The sequence below is a fragment of the Argopecten irradians genome, chromosome 11 (assembly GCF_041381155.1).
Source record: "Argopecten irradians isolate NY chromosome 11, Ai_NY, whole genome shotgun sequence".
In the NCBI taxonomy this organism is placed as follows: Eukaryota; Metazoa; Mollusca; class Bivalvia; order Pectinida; family Pectinidae; genus Argopecten; species Argopecten irradians.
In genome coordinates, this window is record NC_091144.1 from 27,637,593 (window position 1) to 27,661,628 (window position 24,036).

Sequence of the window (24,036 nt, forward strand, 5' to 3'; positions counted from 1 at the left end):
TAAGTATTTATTTCATCCGTTGTAATTTCTGTTCTTATAGAAATGAAACAAAATCCTGCCGATTGCCTTAACAAGCAGTCGAGCAAGCTGAGCTATTCTACTCATCAAAAAATTTTACTCTCATCAACTCAATCCGTTGAGCTTACTGTCAGTAAAACCACTGGTCATTAGCGAAATGTCCAGGATTCTACTCCTAGCGACGGGGTAGAAAGAACATACCATGCAATATGATTTAAAAGCTTGGGACCAGATATTTTAAAGTGCTTATCTGTATACATGTATATAATCTGTAGTACTATAAAACATCAGGATGGTAGTGATAGTTGGTGTGGCCTTTTTGAACTCTGTTTTAACAGCCTAGTAACAGGTATTTTCCATTGGTGTTGGCTGAATGTTGTGCTATCAAGTTGATAAACATGAGAAAACATAATACAATACAATGAGTTACTTATACATTATATATTTCATTCGTTTATGTATAAATTCCATATGACTTGTATATTACTGATTCAGTGTATCCTTGATACTCCAGGGGTTCCAATCACTTACGATCTCTACACCCCATGACTATTTTCATAGTAAAACTGGAGGCAACAGAACAGGTAATTTAGTCCTTTGATGTACATAAAAAAGCTGTATAACGGTATACTGTGGTTGACTGTGTGGGTTTGTAGTTGGCTGTCTCTCTCTAGTCTTCAAAGGAAATATTTGCTGGCCTGTGATTAGTTAAGATTTTTTCCTCTGAGCCAGCTTTATATTGAGATACACCAGGGTGAAAAGACCGTAAATGATCGGAACCCCTGGAGTATCGAGGATGATCACGATCATGCAAACAAAATACTGTAAACCTCTTTACTTTCGCGTTTACAATATTTCACATCTTCAACGTTTTGCAAAGCTATATATAATTTCTAAATCAAGGGATCTTACTGACTACCGTGTATGTATAATACTTGTAAATTGATTGGCGAAATATTTGAGTTCGCGTTCAAGCTCGCTCGATATATTATGCGAAAATTTGTATCTCGCGAAAAAGAATGTTTAACAGTAGTAACAATCACAAGCTGATACATATCAATGTGGATTCGATACATTTGTACATGTACTATAAGATAGTCTGTAGAAACATCTACGAGTTACAATCACTGAATCTGTACACCTGGAGTGAAGTAGATTCATATAGAGAAGTAACCACAAACTCCTGTTTGGTTGGATGGACCACTATACCATACGGACTGTTGATACCGGACAGTAGTACCCTCCCACGGGATCCATCAGGTGATATAAGGTAAACGTTTTCGGAACTCATACCACACACATACACATTGTGGTTCTGGTCCAGTCCAATACCTTTAGGACCCCTCAGACCAGGATCGCTGTACCTGTAGACTACTGCGTCACTGTCTAGTCGTCTACATACCACGTCATGGTTGTCTGTGTGGTATACAGTAGAGTTAGATTTAGATACGGCGAGATGTGTGTGAAATCCTGCCTTTATAGACCTGGTGACCTTCCCTTTGACAGATATGACGTCCACACTATCGGTAGTACCCACCAGGATGTTCTCCCCGAGTACTGCTATACCACAGGAACCAGTTGGAGCTCTGATCCTGCTGATCACAGACAGCTGACCATTCCTTAGTGTACATCTTAGTATATACTCCTGGTTTACAGCCATAAATATCTCATCAGTTGTACGTTTACGTGCTACATCGGTAGGAATACCGTCAACTTTGTAATCCCTCTGGTAGACATACTGGTCATCAAATAGCAGCAGTCTATTGTTACTGTAATCTGTGATGAGTAATTCATTGTTGTTAGTAAAGATGCCTCCCATCAAGTAAGGTCTCTCCACTCCTCCAAATATGTTGGCGGTAAACGTATGTACACAGATTACCGCGCCGGTCCATACATCCACCGCTGCTGGTGTGGTCTGGACTGTTGGAGTACCCGCAATGTCAGAAGTCGAGGTCGAATTGTCAAAGTTGGTAGACGAGGGTGTCGAGAGCAAAGTTACAATCAAGGAACCTATACCGTCAATTGCATCTTTTGTCACGGGTGAAACTGACGAGGTGGAGTCAACATTCCCAACGGTTGTCATTTCAAAATTTCATCGATCATAGCAACTAGCTTTAGTGTGATATTTAACTTACCTGGTGATTTCTTTATGTTTTGATCCATGCGACGATAATGTCCAGATACCTGAACTTTCGTTTGTTCCCTCAGAAAAAATCGGTTGCGCTCTGATAATTGTTGACCTGAACCTGACATCAGTTTGTGAGAATTTTCAGCATTGATGTGGAATGTATTGATCAATTTCCGTTGAGACAACAGCTGTTCCCTGTGCTCTCTGCACTTATCGGAGACCTCGGATTGCAATATTGCCTTAAGATCGTCGAGTTTGTCTTTCGTTTTCTGTATTTTGTTGGTAACATAAGTTAAAAGTTGTGTTTCCTTTGCGTTAAGCGCTGCCATCTCCATATCGACTTTATCTATCATCTTCCTGGTTTCCTCTGCCAGCGCCTTCCATTCCGTCTCAACAGGAGGCAGTTCAGCAGTAGTCTTCATGATCACATTCTCTATCGGGTTGATATTGTTGCATTGTCTGTGGGACACCGATACACAGACACCGCAGCACATAGCTCTGTGATCTTCACAGTAGACATCGAATGGTTTACCACCATGTCGGTGGCAGATTTCATAGGCGGTAGCATCAGGAGGCAGTCCAACATTCCCAGAGATGGATGTAAATTGGTGTGTAGCTGATATCTTACTCCTTTCATGATGGATTCTGCACTGTGTGCAGAGATTTTCTTTACAATCAATGCATGTGACGTCGGCAGGGTTTGATTCTTTTCCTCGTGAGCATGGCTCACATAAATAGACACCAGACGGCTGTGATGTAGGGGTAGCAAGCACATAATTCTTCGGAAACCATGTGGCCCAGGTACTTACGTCAGCATTGACGTCATCGTGAAGTATCGGTGTCTCGCACACTGGACACGGGAAGTAGAGTCTGTCGTCTTCTGTGACGTATTCCGCGTCGATGTACGACGACAGGCATTTACAGCAGAATGTATGACCACAGAACAGGAATCTTGGATCTGTATATGGTTCTGTACAGATCAAACATCTGTATTCATCTCTTGTCACTGCTTCCGCCATATATGTTGCCAAAGGACAATCTCTATGTACACCTTGAACTGAAACGAAGAAATAGATTTAGCTGATATTCGTATTTGGGCATTATGTCTATCTTATTCTATAATACGTAAAATATGACTGAATGGTTACTTACATAAAGAATGACAGCCTTATTGTTGACCAATTCGAAAATACCCATGGATTTCTTTTCAGTAAATAAGATGATATCATACGTATATCCGTAAATTTCGACAATCTATCACAAACTTAGAGACAGCCGTATTTTGGCATGTTCCTGGTATCACTGACCCCATCCATATTTTCTAATATAAATACTTTTGGGCTTGTCTTGTGTTGAGGTGATACACAGCAGGACATGCTATTGTTGTATCGAAGAGACCGTCCATCCCTTTCATACCATGCAACTTTATATATGTACATTGTATTCTATCCTTTTGATTTCTGTGTTTCGTTTTCAAAACTACAAGTGTCATTTCCATGGCTTTTTAATCTTTCGAAAGTATTTTTTTCAACATTTCCTTGAAATCGCTACCAGTCATAGAGTTCTACATGGATTGTAACCAAATTTGGTCAGAAACATCCTTGGGGGAAGGGAAACAGAGTTTGGATAAACTTTGGCTCTGACCCCTGGGGGCAGAAGGGGCGGGGCCCTATGGGGGAAATAGAGGTAAATCATTTAAATCGCTACTAGTCATAGCATTCTGCATGGATTGTAACCAAATTTGGCAAGATACATCCCCTGGGGAAGAGGAACAGATTTGTATAACTTTTGGCGTTGACCATTCACTTGTCCAGTACGTGTACAAATGAATCTTAGTTATTATAGTAAAGTTAGTTGAGATTTGTTTAATAATCTGTCAAACTTTTAATTATTTCGATTCCCATTCTAATTATTCTCATCAGTCCAAGGGGTGGGGATGGGGGGATGTTATATATTAATTATTAACTATGACAAAATTGATCAACATCTAACTATGACAAAATTGATCAACATCTTATATATATATATTAATTATTAGCTATGACTAAATTGATCAACATCTTATTTTAACTTCATATTCTCAAGTTATTTTCGATTTGTATAGGGTTACCATTAGCAATGCTTCAACAATATATTGATATTACTAAGAGAATTACAAATCAAACTTTACAACAATTTACTATAAAGTCCACTTTCATAACTAAAATTCTTGTATTACCTGGACAAGTGAATTTGTTAACTATAACTAAATTGATCTATTTCATTTTAATTTCATGTTTTCAAGTTACTCAATTTAATTTCGATTTGTGTAGGGTTACCACTAGCAATGCTTGAAAAACATATTTATCTTACCAAGAGAATTAAAAATCAAACTTTACAACACCTAACTATAAAGTCAATAATAGTATTGTATTTATTCAGAATTACCTTGTTAACTGCAAGCCTTATTTGGGTAACATTTTCGTTATTTCTGTGCTTGATCTTCTGATTTTTGTTGTTGGTTTTTCCATGTTTATGGATACAGAAAAGACGAACGACAACTCGTCTTGAATTTAGTTCCCTGTCTTGGTCAAAGTTCAACCGTAGTTTCAGTTTACATTTACCTCAGTCTGCACTGAGTTTTGTGTAATCATATTTACCATGATTTTTATATTACGCTACATTGGCGAATCCGTTTTTGATATAATCTTTAACAAAACCATACGACTTAAAATCAATTCGTATGCATTCATGTACATTGGCCAAGACATTGATACTTGTATTGTAATTTCATTGTGTCAAAACCTAAATACTGCATTATAGGTATAAAGCACAACACAATCTATATTTATCTAAATACTGATATTTGTCAGTCTATTATACAAATCTTTATCATCTTGTATCAGTTTATACTACTTAGGTTACTACATGTATAACAATCGTTTTAAAACATTGATATATAGTAACTCCTGGCATATCGAGGATGACACAAATGTCGTTACCCGAATGAAAAAAAAAAAATAAAAATATGTTCATAAAAAACCCTTTTTAGTCCGGTCTTCCTTGAATTTCAGGAGAGAAGGAATTTTTAATAATAGTTATAAACAATGCTAAATAGACTCTAGATTCATTCCTGTCAGTATACGTACATGAGTCAGTAATTATCTTGAGAATACTAGAATAGCTGTTTCTTCATACATTTAACATGGACATACATACATTAAGGAAACAGTTCTGATATCAGTGTTAATATTGAAACTTAAGTTTGGTTTGGCATAGTTAGGTAAAAACGATATGGTACCATTTGTTTGTCAATTGACTTAATTAGTCATGAATACATTTCAGCCGTGCTACCCCAACTGAGAACGACTCGTGAACGACGCATATAAACCCCTACCGCTCTACCGCTGACTTGTATCGATATTTATAGACTCGAGTACTGTCGCCAATCCACAGGTCGTAATTGTTACAAATACCGTAAAAACTTGTGTAACCTACACACCAGTGTACCTTACACATGCATTTTGTTAAGGTTGAAAATACTATCGGTATTTTTTGCGCATTCAAAAAATTGGGGGGAAACGATGTCCGGGGAACCACAAATTCAGTGTTATAAAGGTGGCAATTTCATTGCAAAACATTCACAATAAATGCTTGACAACTTGCACAAAGAAGTGTTGTATTGAGAGGAAATAACATAATATAATTGTACTGTGTTTGTTTTCTTTTGATGGCAACCGTAACTGAAAAAGTGAAATATATCTTGCAGAACATGTCTATAAAAACATTGGCAGTCCGCCGTTACTCCGTACACATCTGCACATGTCAATGTCTGGAGATATTACACATTAATAGTTATCAGAACTATTTGAAAATATTATAATCTAGTTACTTAAAATGGCTACAATAAGTTATAAGTGTGTTGAGATCATTTACAAACTTTAAAGAGCAAACGGATAGCAGATGTACGTTGGCTTGCAATATAATCACATTGTGAGTAAAAACTCACTACCTTTACGGCACGAGCTGATGGCGTATAGTGCATACTATAGACAGTTCGGTTAAAAGTTTGTGCTGTTGATAATTATCAAAACCACACTTACTGATAATCCTAAATATAGGACAGTTTTAGGGATTCATATCTAATAAATCCCACTGTGGCTTTTGACCTTTGTGGCACACATATGAGAATTATCGCTAGAATCGTAATAAGGAGTTACAGTATGCAATTTTACTTATAACTATAAGAAGATTTGTTTAAAAGATATCTATCAATAAAGAGAAGTAACAAGTACAAGGGGAAGGTGAAGATGTGGAATTTGAATTTTTTTTAAGGTAGTTACAGATGCCATTTGTTGGATGATCTATATATATATATATATATATATCGGTTAAATTAGCTAACTAGCCTCATTCAGATTCGTTAAGCTGCCTGAGAGGCGGAGAGACAGAAGCATCTCAGTGTTCCATTTACAATGTACCTGTGTGGAAAATAAACACGGCTTACAGTACATCTCATTTCAATACAGCGATACACGCGTCGTTCTCAGTTGGGGTAGCACGGCTGTAATAATACGCTATATAATACAAACCTACGTTTTTTTATCCGCAGTTCATCTGTTTGATGTTCCCGATGTCTCTTTAGATTGTTCTGCAAGTATAGTTTTTGAGTCGGATATTCCATGTTCACACCCCAAAACCTGTCCTTGAATACCTTCCTCGTATGTGACCAGGTAAGTCGATTCTTGGTGATGTGCCGATTGATTTTATGAAATAAAGTCCAACTAAGCAGAATTGCAAAGATTCCTGGACACCGTCCGTTCTTCAGTTGGTGATTAACAGTCATATCTCAAAGACATATTTCGAATCATAATTAAAACAATTCTGATATTAAAACAATTCTGATAACCTGTATTTGAATTTTTTCTTAAATCAAAGTCATTTTAATGTCCATACAAGTGAGCACCATATTATTCATATCGTTGGAATAACTCGATCGAACATGTAACCTAAATGAAAGTGATTGGGAGAACACATCTAGCATCCAAATTCATAGAAATCGTACAAGACAACTACCAGTTCCAATATGTAAGGGAATTCACGAGGATGAGAAACAACGATAGACCATCTATATTAGATTTTGTCTTATAAAATGAAGAAAATCTCATAAGTGAAATCAAAACGTCAAGCCCCTTGGGAAATAGCGACCATGTATGTGTCTACTTCAACATCAATTTGAACGTTACCAACAGCGAAAGTAAACCAACCATGAACAAAAACTACAAAAAGGGGAACTATATCAAAATCAGAGAAAACATCAATGCTATTGACTGGAATCAACTCCTTAGCAAAGAAATCCATATGTAAAATTATTGCTTGTGGTAAAGGTGAACAAAGTGTTGACAAATTTACAATGGAATGGAGGAAATGGCAAAACTTAATTACATTAGACCTGAGTATAGACATTGTCTGATGATACCTGACATTGGTAGATCTTCCTTTTCCCCCCTTCTTCCTTCGTTGTTAGCAGTCAATAATTATACTTGCAAATATTATTTCATTACCTGTTACTATTTACACCAGTACTTACATTGATATATCTTATTATTATGTGATTTACGTACAGTACAAGTATATGATACTGGTACACTGGTGTCTGTTCTAGATTATTGTCACATTTATTCAATATATAAGTATAATTCTTTAATGAATAATCTCTTGTTTAATCATTTCATTTCATTATTGGCAACATATGTTCCCCACCTCTCCCCACTTCTTACCCTCCAACCCATCCCTTTCCTATCTCTTTTTCCCCTCCCACCCTTTCCTTTCCTAACTTCTCTCCTGTAAATGTAACATCTTGTCTCCCCCCTGAAAAAAAGTGTGTATGGAAGGAATGAAAATAAAAACAAAAAGACAAATATTATATGTAATTATAATAAACACATCATGTACAATGTATAATTCAAATATTCTAGTAAGAAAGTGTGAGGGTGTATGTATGCATCAGGGTATGTGAGTTGTATGTGTGTGTGTGTGAGTGTGTGTGTGTTTGTGTGTATAGTGTGATGTGTGGGTGTTGTCTCGTTGTTAATGTTATATACATGTACAAAATTTGAAAAATAAAAAAAAAATATAAAAAAGAAATCCATATGTGATGCATGGGGACTGTTTACTGAAATCCTATAAATAAAGTAATGTAGTAATGAAACCATACCAGAATGCTTATAAACAGTCCAAACGAACATAAAGACCACCATGATGATACTACAGATAGCAATGACTTGTACAGAGCCATTTAGATCAAAATAGGAAACTTATAGACAAACAAATAATTCACGATTTACTGTAAAACATCAATACCAAAGAGCGTAAAACATATCATCAAGCTGCTAGAAGTAAAGGAAGCAAAAGAAATATGTTTTGAGCAGAGAGCTGCGCTGAAAACATCAAGCAAACATCCCAAGGGCATTCTGTGGAACTACTGTAACAATCCAAAACGAAAACTAAAAAGACACTAGATCGGGAACCTTACAAAACAAATAACGCAGGAGAATCCAGTAACTTAAAAATCAAGAAAAAAGGCAAGAAGAACTAAATAGAGGTTTTTACATAAGGAAGAACCTTTCATTTCATCCCTGAAGTTCAAACTTAAGGAAATTGAAAATAAACCTCTCTACCCTGAATATCACAGACGAACCAGTTTAAAAACTTCTAAATAATATCAATCCAACGAAACCACAGGGTCCTGACAACATACATCCAAGACTATTAAAAGAAACAGCTGGCACTTTATCCAAGCCACTGTCAATTATATTTCAAAAATCCATCGATGATTCGAAAGTACATAAAGTTTGGAAAGAGGCTAACGTCACTGCCCACCACAAGAAAGGATAAAAAAATCTAGCAGAAAATTTACCGTCCCCATTAGCCTCACTTCAATAACATCAAAAATCATGGAAAAACTTGTGAGAGATGCCATCGTAAACCACATGGAAACTAATAATCTCTTTAGCAAATGCCAACATGGCTTCCGAAAAGGACATTCAGGGACCGCAGAATCAAACCAAAAATAGAATCCTGGAAATCCCCTTTTGGGCCCAAGATTTCATAGAGGGGTGAATGTTTCGGAGGCTGCCTGCTGATTGGGTATTCAGGGTGGATCAGTTTCAAATGTTTAATTTGATTGTTTTTGGGCAATACCATGTAGATGTAAAAATATGTAAAGAAATTTTAAAATTCTATCAAGTCTGTTTCTGACAGGGTGAGTTAATAAAGATTGGAATTTTATGAAAATTTTGGGTCATTTTTTGGTGCGGCATTCAACTTAAGATGGCACCCCCACTTAAAAGTTTAGCAAGATGGTAGATTTGAAAAAAAAATTATTCACAGGTATGTGAGATGATCTTCTTCAAAATTAGTGATGGTTTGACCAAGACTTGAAAACTTCATTTAACCTGGACATTGGCAAACGTTAACATTATCGTCTATGGAAAATCATTTGGTTCTGCGGGTCTCTATACATGGTTGCAACCCACTAATAGAAATGGTATAGATAAGTGTTGACAGATGAAGAACTAGACAACAAAAATGAATATTGACATCATCTACTTAGAATTTCCAAAAAGCTTATTCGATAGTGTACCTCATCAGAGACTACTCAAAAAATTACCAGGATACGGAATCACAGGAAATCAATTAAAATGGATTCAAGACTTTCTAACTGACAGAAAACAACGCGTGGTATTAAATGGTGAAAATTCTGACTGGTCTTCTGTAACAAGTGGAATCCCTCAGGGCAGTGTGAAAGGACCCATTAAACGCTGTTAGACTTTTTGCTGATGACACAAAACTTTTCTCTTGTTGTCAATAATGTGAACGATCACCAAAAGCTACAAAGTGACATAAACAATCTAATGAAATGGTCCAACGACTGGCAATTGAAATTTAACTCCAAAAAGTGTAAACACCTACGTTTAGTAACAAATAAACAAATTACCGGGGCCTAACAGTTATATCATGGATAATACATCAATCCAGCAAGTCTGACTGAGAAAGATCTAGGCGTTACTATTGACCAACAACTGAAATTCACAAGTCAATTAGATGCATCAGCTAAAAAAGCAAACCAAATTCTAGGAGTGTTGAAAAGAAGCTTCAAATACTTAATCAAGAGGTCGTTCTGTAACCTTTATAAAGCCATGATGAGCATCTGGAATATTCATCTACCGTCTGGACAACAAATACGAAAAACCGATAAATCACACTTGAGAAAGTACAGAGGCGTGCAACCAAACTCATCAAAAATATTCGAAACAAATCTTACCCAGAACGGCTTCTAGATTTAGGACTGCCAACCCTAGAATACAGACGTCCCAGGAGTGATATGATGGAAGTATACAAAATTCTGAACAACATAGACAAATGTGATAAAAATAGATTACTTCCCCGAAGTCATACTCAAACAAGAGGTCACAGTAAAAATAAAAAAACTTGTGAAGGGACGTTCCAGACTTAACACCAGGAAAAATAGTTTCTCACAAAGAGTAGTAGACCAATGGAACTCTCTACCTGAAAATATCATATCATCAGAAACTTTAACTCAGTTTAAGTCAAGACTAAACAGCCATTGGAAATTCAAGCAAGAGAAGTTCAACCCTACCTGCTATAAGAACACGCAACCGCCAAACAATATGAACAATATTCAAATGGGTCTGAGATGCCTACGGCATATTTAAAGACCTCGACGACAGGTAACAGGTAAGGTAACAAGTGATTGTTTATAAATCTGATTTTCTATCCCATTATGTCATTACATCCTTTTTTAGAATATTTGTCGTCCCACTCTAATTAAAGAAAAAAAACGTTATGTTATCACATGTAGTTTATATTAAATGTGTAACTGAAGGAGATTGGGGTCGAAAATGGCAGTAGAATATGGATCTAGAATCGGTCTAGTGCAGAAACTGTAGGCTATGTTTTTGTGTACAGACTAAAGTGACTAAGCACACAATTTCTCGTCTTGCATCCCTTTGCCGGATGTTGTCGTTATATTTACAAAATTGCATCTATTTTTATTTATGCCTATATATTCTTCATATTTTTATTTGGAAGGGATTCTAGATCTATGTAGTTTATATCAACAACAGTATAATGTTATGTTCAAGTACAGCTAAAAAGTCATATAAAGGCGTACAAAATATCACTAGTTTAAACGATCATAAATCTTTAACTCTCTAATTTTTACTAGCCATACTACCCCATGTATTAGTGTCCTGGGTATCTTATTGGGTTGAATGCAGTTCTATACATAATCAAACAAGGTCCTAACTGTGTTACAGTCCCTCTATAGGTTGCAGGCGACCCACAGCTGTGTAATTCTCATAGGAGAATTACAAGGATCTGCCGACGTTTAGAGAGGTGTTCGCCCCGATTGGAAAATGAACTTGACCCTATATCCTGTTACTCTTAAAGTAAGTGTGCATAGACGTCTACTTGTGTGAGCAATTTTATAGTTAACAAAAAACAAACACAAAATATTGATTTATTTGTTATTAATTTATTGAATGAAAAAGGTTGATATTCCATTATTACAAAGTTAGATTACAGTATATAGTTATACAAGAAGGAAATTACCCCCACTGTCAAAGAAGCAATACTGTTAAAACAGAGAAACTATATTTTGTCAATGGTATGGCCATGACACAGACATCCTAGCAAAAATACACAAATATCAAGAGACGTTTATGCTTATAATATGGAAATTTATCTTCAACACATTTGAAGGAAGAAAAGTAAAATGGAAATAGGCAGCAAAAGAATTGAATGAAAAGCAGAAATTGTTACATAAATACAAAGATAAAAGAAATGAATGGAGGTAGTTACTAATGTGTGAATCATCATGAAAGTCAGTCTTGAACTCATTCACCCCCGTGGACACATTTAGGCCCTTCTTAAGTAAAGACTAGACCAGTCCATTATGAATTTCAGGGATGAATCAGTTAAAGTTAAATTTAAAGAAGGATAGCGAATATTATATACAAATTTAGAACTTTTTTAGTGAATATGTATAAAATTGAAAAATGGCTAACATCAGAATTTATTGTTTTACCAGATTCTTTAAGTGAACAAAAGTGATCTCTAGCCGTTTACCTCGGGGTTAGAGGCTTAGTACTGGTATTCAGTTTATGAGTTTACTCTGGAAACTGTGATTTTGTCTGCATGTATAGGTACTTGATGACATTAATGGAAACAATACATGCGATTAAAGTATTGATTTCATCAGTTGTAATTTATCCGTTAATTCTTATACAAATAAAACCAAAAATGTCAGATTGCCTTAATATACTGTACATTTGAGCTAAGCTGAGATTTTACCCATCTAGATATATCTCAATCGGTTGAGCTTAGTACCACTGATCATTAGCGAAAGGTTCTGGATTCTACTCCTAGCGAAGGCGTAGAAAGAACATATACCAAGCAATATGGTATATAAGCTTAGGACCAGATATTGTATAGTACAATATATATATAGATATATATAGTATGTGTATATAAAATATGTAACCCTATAAAACAGCAGGATGGTGCTGATAGCGTTTTGTGGCCTTTGTGTTAACACTATTTTAACAGTGCCACTGGTGTATTCTACGGTGGCTGATTTGTGCCATTTCGTCTTTTCGTCTTTTCGGGGCGAAAAGACGAGAATTAAGACACCTTAAATTTCGTCTTTTCGTCTTTTCGCCCCGAAAAGACGAAATTTAACAAATTTAAATTTCGTCTTTTCGCGGCGAATAAACGAAAAGACGAAAACTCAAACACGAAAAGACGAAAGTGATACACGCTAATTAGCGACTTTGATTGTCGTCTTTTCGCCTCCAGAAATCTCGTCTTTTCGTCTTTTCGTCTTTTCGCCCCGAAAAGACGAAAATTAACAAACCTTAATTTTCGTCTTTTCGTCTTCCGGTCCGGTGAAGAAGTCATTTTGAAATCTTTTTATCTTAATATTGACTTAATTGTTCAATATGGAAGCATCAAAGTAGTTTATGATAACAATCGATTTATTAAATTGATAGTATTACAAGTATCTTCATCAATAACTAAGATTAGAAGTTTTAAAACATAATCTTTTAGCGTGATTGATATATTTTTTTAAATTCATTAATATCTTATTTTTTGTGTTCTAATCGCCCTATTTATCAATTACGATTATCAAAACATTGCCGTGTATATGTTAGGACATAATGAACTTAAGATGCTAAACATAGTACTTACAGGAGTTGCCTCCCCTACACAACTTGAAAAAAAAGTTGTCGGCGGGTGATATTTGAAAGCGTTTGAACCACGGATCAACTTGTTAACAAAATATTTTTATGAAAGACAACTCGTGAAGACTTTGAGTTTAAAGGAAGGACTTGTACCAAGAAATTGCTCAAATACAGTTAATTATAACAGTCAATCAGTAGGTACAATGTACTGTGTATTATTTGAAAAGACATTTTGACTACATACATGACATGGTCTTCATCATAATTGTACATTAGAAATTACATTATAATCTCCGTCGTATATGAAAGATGATAAAGTATATCTGTAATTTGTAATTTTTCGGAGCGAAAAGGCGAAAAGACGAAAAGACGAAAATTAAGGTTTGTTAATTTTCGTCTTTTCGGGGCGAAAAGACGAAAAGACGAAATTTAGATTTGTTAATTTTCGTCTTTTCGGGGCGAAAAGACGAAAAGACGAAAAGTAAACCTTAATTTTCGTCTTTTCGAGGCGAAAAGACGAAAAGACGAAAATTAAGGTTTGTTAATTTTCGTCTTTTCGGGGCGAAAAGACGAAAAGACGAAATTTAAGGTCTGTTAATTTTCGTCTTTTCGGGGCGAAAAAATACGAAAAGACGAAAAGACGATTTTTGAGGCGAAAAGACGAAAATTAAAGGCGCTAATTAGCGTGCTTCACTTTCGTCTTTTCGTGTTTAACTTTAAATTTGTTAATTTTCGTCTTTTCGGGGCGAAAAGACGAAAAGACGAGAATTAAGATATTTAATTTTCGTCTTTTCGGGGCGAAAAGACGAAAAAACGAAATGGCATAAATCAGCCACCGTAGTATTCCCTTGGTGCTGGACGAATATTGATCTATCAAGTTGATAAAAATGAGAAAACCTCATACAATACTATAAGACTCTTTCATATGTGGATATGAAGGATAGGGATATTCTACCCGAGGGTCACAAAATGAAGTTAAACCCGAGTCTTGCCGAGGGTTTTGCAACATTTTGTGATTCCGAGGGTAGAATATCCCCATCCTTCACATCGACTTATGAAAGAGTATTTTTCTTTCATACCTCGACGTTGTATTGCAATTTTACAACTATAATATCCCGCCATTTTGAAATAAATTCGAAGAAATCCAAGACTAAAATCAATTTTCCATACATGAAAAATTACGTGATATTTTCAATCAAAATTCCGTTGTTTGCATCTTTTATAGTAAAACCAGTCAAATTTGTGAAAAAATGTTAAAATTTTACCGAGGAAATAGATTTTTTTTTTTTTTTTTCAAAATAAGAAACGATATTTATTACATTATAAACACCAACAATAATCACTTGAAACAATTTCTCCTCCTGATTTTTAATTTAAATAAACATAGTGTGGTTGTATGATTTGAGTTCACTATGCTACATAGAATTGACATGATATGTAGTGGTCTATACAATGAATGAATTTTACCAATGATTTGCACATTTTTATGCCGATGCAGCTTCCACTTGCTGTGCCTGATTGTCATTTGATTCAAGTTTTGTTGTTTCGTCCACATTGACTTTCTTGGTTGGACTGGCATCTCCTGATTCTTCCTCAGTTGACCTTTTCTCAGCTGTGTTCTCGTCTGCTTCTTTTGTTTCAGACTCGTCTGTGTTAGCATTCTCGTTGGTATTTTCCGTTGAGTCTGCAAAGTCTTCTTTGTCTGCTGCTTCATTTCCATTCTCTGCTTTTTTTTGCGTCCGTCGACTCTGTTGTGGTTTCTGGTTCTTTTGTTATTTCTTCATCCTTCTTCTCAGCAACCTCTGGGGTTTCTTCGGTCTCGGCTACGGTTTCTTTTTTCATCTGGCATGTTGCTATTTGTAGATGAGATGTTCTTACACACTGAGAATTAGCTTCTTTGTCACCGGTACGCGGACGAAATAGAAATTTTGTTGGACGCCGTGACGTCACGAGGCTTTATTGCATGAGTAGCCATGCAATACAGCCTCAGGCGACATGAGTGTATTACCCTAGACCAGCCAGTATTACACCCGTAGGTATGAAAGAAAATTAGTTATCTATATATTTCATTCATTTATGTTTATATCACTTTCATGTTTTATTTACAATACTGATTCCGTGTATCACGATCGTGTAAACAAAATACTTTATTATCGCGTATACAATATTTCGCATCTTCGACATTTCTATTATTCGCAAATAATCATATAATTTTTTTATCAAGGGCTCTTACTGACTATCGTGCATGTATATACATGAAACCTTTGAGCGAAAAAAATGTATCTCGCCAAAATAAAATGATTTATAGTAGTAACAATCACAAGCTGATATATATCGTAATGGACTTGATTCTGTCAGACATGTTACCTTCGATTACATTTGTACATATGATATACGTTCTTCAGAAACATCTACGAGTTACTGTTACCGAATTTGTACACCTCGAGTGAAGTAGATTCCTGGTAAGAAGTAACCACGAATGGTTGGAATTACCACTATACACCACGGATAGGTGATACTGGACAGTTTGGGTAGTAGGCCCCTCCCACGGGATCCATCAGGTGATATAAGGTAAACGTTTCCAGAACCGGAACAACACACATACACATTGTGGTCACGGTCCTGACCAATACCTCTAGGTTCCCTCAGATCAGGATCCATGTACATTGTACCTGTAGACTACTCTGTCACTATCTAGTCGTCTACACACCACGTCATGGTCATCTCTTTGGTATACTGTAGCGTCCGCTGTAGATACGGTGAGATATGTCATATTTCCATCTTTTTTTTACAGACTTTGTAACCTCCCCATCGCCAGACATGACCTTCACACTATCAGAAACATATGTACATATGTATATGTTTTTGACACTATCTGAAGTACCGACTACGATGTTCTCCCCGAATACTGCTATACTCCAGGTACCATTTGGACGTTTAATTCTGGTGGTAATTGACAACTGATAATTCCGTAGTTTACACATCAATATTGCATTATTTTGTAAAGCCACAAATATCTCATCAGCTGTACGTCCACGTGCTATATCTGTAGGGTTACCGTCAACTCTGTATTCCCTCTGGTAGATATACTGGTCATCAAACAGTAGGAGCCTGATGTTATACCAATCTGTGATAAGTAACTCAATGTTGTGAGTTAATATACCTCCCATCAACCAAGGTCTTGTTACTCCTGCAAGTTTGTTAACCTCAATTTTAAGCACACATGATACGGAGACGGTCCATACATCCACCGCTGTCATTACTTGCAATGTCAGAAGTCGAGGTCGAGATGTCAAAGTTGGTAGACGAAGGTGTCGAAAGCAAAGTTCCAATCAGGGAACCTAAGCGGTCAATTGCATTTTTGGTCACGGGTGAAACTGACGAGGAGGTGTCAAGAGTACCAACGGTTGTCATTTTCATAATTTCCTCAATCATATCATCTACATATAGCTTCAGTTTGATATCAAACTTATTTGATTTTTTCGTAATGTTTTGATCCATGCGACGACAATGTCGAGATATTTTAACTTTCGTTTGTTCCCTCAGAAAAAATCGGCGGCGCTCTGATAATTGTTGATCTGAACCTGACATCAGTTGATGAGCATTTGCAGTATTTATGTGGAACACGTTGACAAATTTCCGTTGAGACAACAGCTGTTCCCTGCACTCTCTGAACTTGTCTGCGACTTCGGATTGCAATATTGCCTTCAGATCATCGAGCTTGACTTTAGCTTTCTGTATCTTGTTGGTAACGTCAGTTAAAACCTCCGTTTCTTTTGCGGTTAGTGCTGCCATCCCTAAATCGACTTCATCTATTATCTTCTTGATTTCCTCTGCCAACTCCTTCCATTCGGTCTCAACATGGGGCAGTACAGTTGCAGTCCTCGCGATCACATTCTCTATAGGATTGATATTATTACATTGTCTGTGGGACACCGACACACAGCACACATATATATAGCACAATGATCTACACAGTAGACATCGAATGGTTTCCCACCGTGTCGGTGGCAGATTTCATAGACGGTGACATCAGGAAGCAGTCCAATTTCCCCAGAAATGGATGTAAGGTGATGCGAAGCGGAAGCTTTGTTCCGTTCATGATGGATCCTGCACTGCTTACGGAGCTTCTCGTTACTGTCTGTACACATTGCGTCGGCAGGAATGGATTCTTGTCTTCGTGAGCATGTCGCGCAAAAATGGACACCAGACGACTGTGATGTAGGGGTAGCAAATAAATCATTTTTTTGGAAAACATGTGACCCAGATACTTACGTCAGTATTGACGTCATCGTGAAGTAACGGAGCCTCGCACACTGGACACGGGAAGTAGAGTCTGTCGTCTTCTGTGACGTATTCCGTGTCGATGTATGATGTCAGACATTGATAACAGAATGTATGACCACAGAACAGGAGTCTTGGATCTATATATGGTTCTGTACAGATCAAACATCTGTATTCATCTCTTGTTACTGCTTCCGCCATATATGTTGCCAAAGGACAATCTCTATGTACACTTTGAACGAAAACGAAGAAATACATTTAGCTGATATTCGTATCATCCGGAACTCCTCGGGGGATAGATATTAGACCATTGATATATATATTTCATATGTTATTTATGTTTTTAGAAACCTTTAAATTTTGCTCCGGAAAGGTAGTGGCCTTTAAAGTTCAATTATGTTTTTGATAGCATAAATGAACGTTCAGACTAAAGATCAGCTTTACTTATCACAAAATTTATTTTTACTTTTCAATAGAAATGCAAATGTTCAAGGTCAGTCACAGATCTAGAGCGTCTGACCAATCAATGTCAGTCACAGATCTAGACCGTCTGACCGTTCAATGTCAGTCACAAATCTAGAGCGCTTGACCGCTCAAGGTCAGTCACAGATCTAGAGCGTCTGACCGACTAAGGTCAGTCACAGATCTAGAGCGTTTGAGCGTTCAAGGTCAGTCACAGATCAAGATCGTCTGACCGCTCAAGGTCAGTCACAGATCTAGAGCGTCTGACCGTTCAAGGTCAGTCACAGATCTAGAGCGTTTGACCGTTCAAGGTCAGTCACAGATCTAGATCGTCAGGCCGCTCAAGGTCAGTCACAGATCTACAGCGTCTGCCCGTTCACGGTCAATCACAGATCTAGAGCGTCTCACTGTTCAAGGTCAGTCACAGATCTAGAGCGTCTGACCGTTCAAGATCTAGAGCGTCTTTTAGATTACATTTATCTGTGAACTGACATATTTCTACATGATAATAAACAACATGTGCTGAATTTTTGTTTTCTCATAACAATCGTATGACAGTATTATCGCTAAATTGTCTGTTATGTTTGAATGTAATATTTAACAAAACAATACGACATATTACCAGCTCGTATACATGCAGTGTTCATTGGCCAAGAAATTATTTTTATAATATTATGTCATTGTTTCAAAACCTAGATAATGTAGTATTAGTATCAAGCACAACACAATACATATTTATCTAAATACCGATATTTTGCAGTCTGTTTTAAAGCATTTTTATCTTTATTTAATAAGGTAACTCCAAGTATCATATTGAAGTTGTAGGTATTACTTCATGTAGAACACTTGTTATAAAACATTGCAATTTAGTAACTCCTGGAACATTGAGGATGACGCAAATGTTGACCTCTCCGTTACCTGAATACAAACTCACTTTAGTCCCGTCTTCTGTGACTATAGACGATAGTAAAATGGTAAAATGTTCTTGCAGTACAAAGAAATTGTAGGGACTTTTAGGAGAGAAAGACTTTTATTAACAGTTATAAACAAAAGTAAATACAATCTAGAATAATCCCTGTCAATTTATATACAAGACGCATCCATTTGACAGTACTGGAATAGCTGTTTCTTCATGTATTTAACTAGTCCGCTAAACCTGCCTATATTATTAGGCTTTTTCAATTTTTTTTTTCCCTTATATATATTAGGCAAAAAATAAAAATAAAAAAGCCTAATAATATAGGCAGGTTTAGCGGACTAGTATTTAACATGGACATACATTTTTTGTAAATAAAGGGAACATATTTAAAATTCTGAAAGCAGCATTTATATAGAAACTTAATTCTCCAGTATGGATACAGGTAAAATGTATATGATAACATTTGTTTGCCATAGTCTTGGATATATTAAAGTTGTATTTCTTGTAATTTTCGCTGTAACGATATGTAGTTTTAACATTTGATATTTGAATATGGACATGTAACTTGATGATTTAGCTCCCCAAAACCATATGTCAGTCTATAAAAGAGCCGAAATCTAGGGATCATATATTCCTGGTTGTGAATAAAACGCCTTCAATCTCCGCCATATTCAGTACCTTCGGGTTTTGTCGGAATTCCGAATCGTATCACATGACTCCACACGTCCTACACGTGCACGTGGTGATCCAGGTAACTAGCGTAAGCGCACATGTGTTTGTTTACGTTTTCCTTCTGGCTAATCATGCATTTATATCAAAGAAAAAGTATTCCTTTAAGACATAAAACATGAACTGATATTGTTCAGGGTAAGATTTTATAAATGTTTGCATCTAAAAAGAACGAAAAAGGTAATGCTAGCTAAATTCAAATGGTTTTGAGCCGTTTTCATCCTTCTTTATTTCTTGGATTGACTGAAATTATTGTATCATTTCAACTTATTTGTACTAACCTAAAGTTTGTCTTACTATAAGCCCGATTTCATATTTCAAGTATTGCAAAAAAAGTAGATATTGTACTTTAAAAGTGGTCAAAAGTTTGATTTTCTTATTTTTCTGGTGTTGAAAAAACCGACTTTCCGAACATATGATTTTTGGCGACTTTTTCCATGGTAAAATACTAAGATCCTCCAATCCAAAAAGCTGAAAACAAATTCTGTTGCAATTATTTGGAGGTTAGGCCTCTGTTTTTCGTATTTTTACTGGACTATACCTTTTTTGACCGTAGTTCTGTTTGATGTTTCCGACATTTCTGTGCCTGCTAGATGGTCTTATCACAAGCTTTTGGCTCTATAGATTTTTTTTTCTCTATATATAAATGTAATACTAGTATTACATATGTATGTAAAGAAAAAATCTATAGAGCCAAAAGCCTGTGGTCTTATTACCTGCTCATACCCAAAATCTTGTCCTTGAATGCCTTCCTCGTAGGTGACCAGGTAACTTGATTCTTGTTGATGTGCAAATGGATTTTGTAAAATTATTTCTAGATAATGAAACAGAGTAGTATAGATTATTGGACCCGTTCTTCAATTGGTGATTAACGTAATCATATTTCAACATTTTTCAAATCATAATTAAAAGAATTCTGATAACTCTCATTTGATTTCATTTCAATGTTAAAGAAATGCAACAAAATGAGAAAAAAATAGTCTAATCAAGTGAGTATCAATGTTATTATTGAACAATTTGATCAAACATCAAAGGGTTTTAATTTGTCTGACATGTCTGTAGATCTCTAAATTCATTTAATTTGATTGCTTACAAATCTGATCCCCTATCTTAATATATTGATCACGTCCTTTTGACAAAAAGTCCTTTCGCCCAACCCTCATTAAAGAGAAAATCGTCATGTAACCACTTGTAGTTTCTATTAGCTGTGTAACTTTTGTGGGGTTGGGGTCGGGAATGGGAGTAGAATTGGACGTATAATTGGTCTAGTGCAGTAGGTATGTTTGGATGGGGATGTTCTTGTGTATTGATGAAATTGACAACGATGAGAGGTCAGTATAAATGATGTACCTAAGGCACACAATTCTCGTCTTTCATTACTTTGCCGCATTTTTCATCATATTTGCTTTAAGCGTTTATACCTGTATATACTTACCACTATGTGCTTTCTATATTCAGGCGTCGAACTTCTACGCTTCTAAAATAGATGTGTTTTCTAACCCTAAATATTTTAAAACAACAATTATTTATAATTTATTACTCTTCATTGCAGAGACAGTTTGTGAGTCGTCATCGTCGGAAGGAATGGATTATTGTCCTCGTAGACATGGCTCACACAAATGGACACCTGACGAATGTGTTGTTTGGGTAACAAACACGTCATTTTTTGAACATATACCGCCAAGGTACCAACGTCCCCACTAATGAAATCGTGAGATATCGGTGTCCCACACACATTGAGCACTGGGAGTCTTCTGCTGTTACGTGTTCTTTGTCGATGTATGATGACAGGTATTGACAGCAGAATGTATGACCACAAAGCAGGAGTCTTGGATCAGTGTATGACTTCGTACATATCAAACAATTGTATTCATGTGTCGGTATAGCTTCAGCCATGTCTATGTTCCGAAGGCAATCAACATTGTATGTGATCTTCTGGAAGGTACAAAGGGAATAACCCCAGTTAATATATATTTGAAAGATCTTTGCAGAAATAGTCTAAATAGTTTCAATCTTCTATATAGATTTTCAAAGATGAAGGTACTGCACAAAACAAATGCAAGATTCCTTGTGAAGCTTAAATACAACAAAATCAAAAATAGTTTGCAATAGGTAAACGCTTAGATTAAACTACATAGGCCTTGTAAAATAAAGTATGACATGTTGGTAGTTGCAAATTACGCCTTTTTCGTTTTAAATCTCGTCACTTGGGAAAGATTATCATTGACTAATGCATAAATCATGTCAAGAAATTATTACAAGTTTTTACAAGTTATAAATTATGCAAGTCATAACTTGTGCCCAATCCTGTTATAAGTTTAAACTAAGGTTATTTTTATTAGTACCAGCTATTAACGTCTTGAAGGAGTCGTTCGTTTCTAGTAATGTTTAAATGAACTACAGTAGTAACTTGTAAGTAATGCGGCAAACATACTTGGACACGTCATAATTTTACCTTATACTTTAAGTATTTTTTTCTTTTTTCCCCTTTTCTGCTCGCATCTGTAGACGGTCGGATTTCAACCAAATTTGGCATCCTTATACAATATTGTCTACACTTTCAGCTCACAACATTTTTTTTAAAATTTTACTTAAAGGGACAATTCAGTCTAAGAGAACATTAAAATTTGTATATATATCAGATAAAACAAGTTCTAATGGTAATTAAATCAGTCTGTTTTACTGTGATATGCCTGAAACGCCTATGGTGGTGACACGTGTGTGAAATATTCAATTTTGCTCGCTGTCCGCCATTACACACAGTGGTCGAACTTCTTGTATGCCGAACCCTGTCCCTTGCTCGTAAAGTAATGCAACTTTTGGCTAGAACTGCTCAAATCGCTCTGACAGTAGTGTGTTTACCTTATTAGGTGAATTGTCTTGCCTAAAAATCATTTTATCACCTTCTCAGTGTTTATGTAGTTCATTTGTTTAACGTGCGTGACTTTGGCTCGGGTATGGGTACAGAGTTAATATTGTACCTGCTTAATCGTATTGATCAACGATTTGATATTTCAACGATATTAATTAAAATACTTAACAATGTCGTGGAATTTGTCAATGTTTCCGTTATATGTTTCATAAGAAATGTAGAACAATACATTTATGCTATATTTTGCTTATTGGTTATGTAAAAGAATCTGCCTGAGTGAATTGTCTCTTTAAGCAGGCAAGACGTTTTCGTTGTCCTTTTGGACCAAAGAGGAAATAACGTCAAAAAGTTCAAGCGGTGTACAAAAATAGATATTTGTGAAAACGAAATATAGGAAAATGATAAAAATGTAATGTATGAGCTGGAAGTGTAGTAGATTATCCATCTATAGATAAGATCAGGAAAATTAAAAAAAAAAAAAAAAAAAAAAAAGAAAAAGAGAGAGAGAGAGAATAAAAAGTCGGACCATATTAATGACCTCTGACCCACCGACTAACGAAGAGCAGTACACTCTACAATTGCATCAGGGCAAACATATGGTAAGGCCAATAAGGGTTTAGGGGAGCTTTGATTACATTTTGGTACATTATGCACCTGTTTTTGAAAGAAGAATGAAACATACCACCAGAATCGAACTTCTTTATATATAGCAACTAAAATCGATCTTTCTATATATTTTTATTGCATTTATCTGTGCATCTATGTCCAAAATTAACTTTCAACTACCCAACAGAACACCCTGAAGTAAGTTTAGAATATTCATAGATTAACTTGGATTTATATCGTCACTTACGCAGAAGAGTTTGTATTTTTTTAATCTTCTTTTTCCGTTTTATATCATTTCTCTGTGTAGGTAATCCCGGTAATTCTGATTTCTTTCTATTACACCTGTATGCCCTTGTGATACTAGTGATTACTACTACTAACCCCTGTAATTATCGCCACCGATAGCAGCGACAGTTGATTGTTACAATGATGACATATGATAATATTTTCTTGTACTTTTATATTACATGTATGTATGGAGAGTTAACTCAAAACCTTGACTTACGTGTTTCATAAATTTTTCCAAAACGAGATACCTGTACAACAAAAAGCATCGCATTATTCTAGATTTAATCAAATATAAATCAGAACCAAAGACACTAACATTAATATACTGTACACTAATATCCACCAACAACAAGGACGATGAATGTGGTTGGTTATGTCTGGAACAGTTTTGCCAAAATCGTTCGTGAACGCAGAAACCGCGAAAGGCTTTGAAATCCTGCTGGAAAACCATTTAAAGGACAACATTTATATACCTTGTGAACCT

The 24,036-nt window shown here is 35.9% G+C and overlaps 1 protein-coding gene and 2 pseudogenes across 1 annotated transcript; all 3 read right to left on the bottom strand.

Moving 5' to 3' along the window:
• Positions 1–111: 111 nt before the first annotated feature.
• On the bottom strand, positions 112–4,680 carry LOC138335179 (E3 ubiquitin-protein ligase TRIM56-like). The gene is given in 3 exon segments (XM_069284151.1): positions 112–2,103; positions 2,106–3,203; positions 4,574–4,680. Coding segments are annotated over 2 exon segments (2,034 nt in total). The 5' UTR covers positions 3,166–3,203; positions 4,574–4,680; the 3' UTR covers positions 112–1,129.
• A 9,825-nt stretch (positions 4,681–14,505) lies between these two features.
• LOC138335779 (uncharacterized) lies at positions 14,506–15,249 on the bottom strand (annotated as a pseudogene).
• Positions 15,250–15,803: 554 nt separating this feature from the next.
• Positions 15,804–18,223, bottom strand: LOC138334519 (uncharacterized; annotated as a pseudogene).
• Between the last annotated feature and the right edge of the window lie 5,813 nt (positions 18,224–24,036).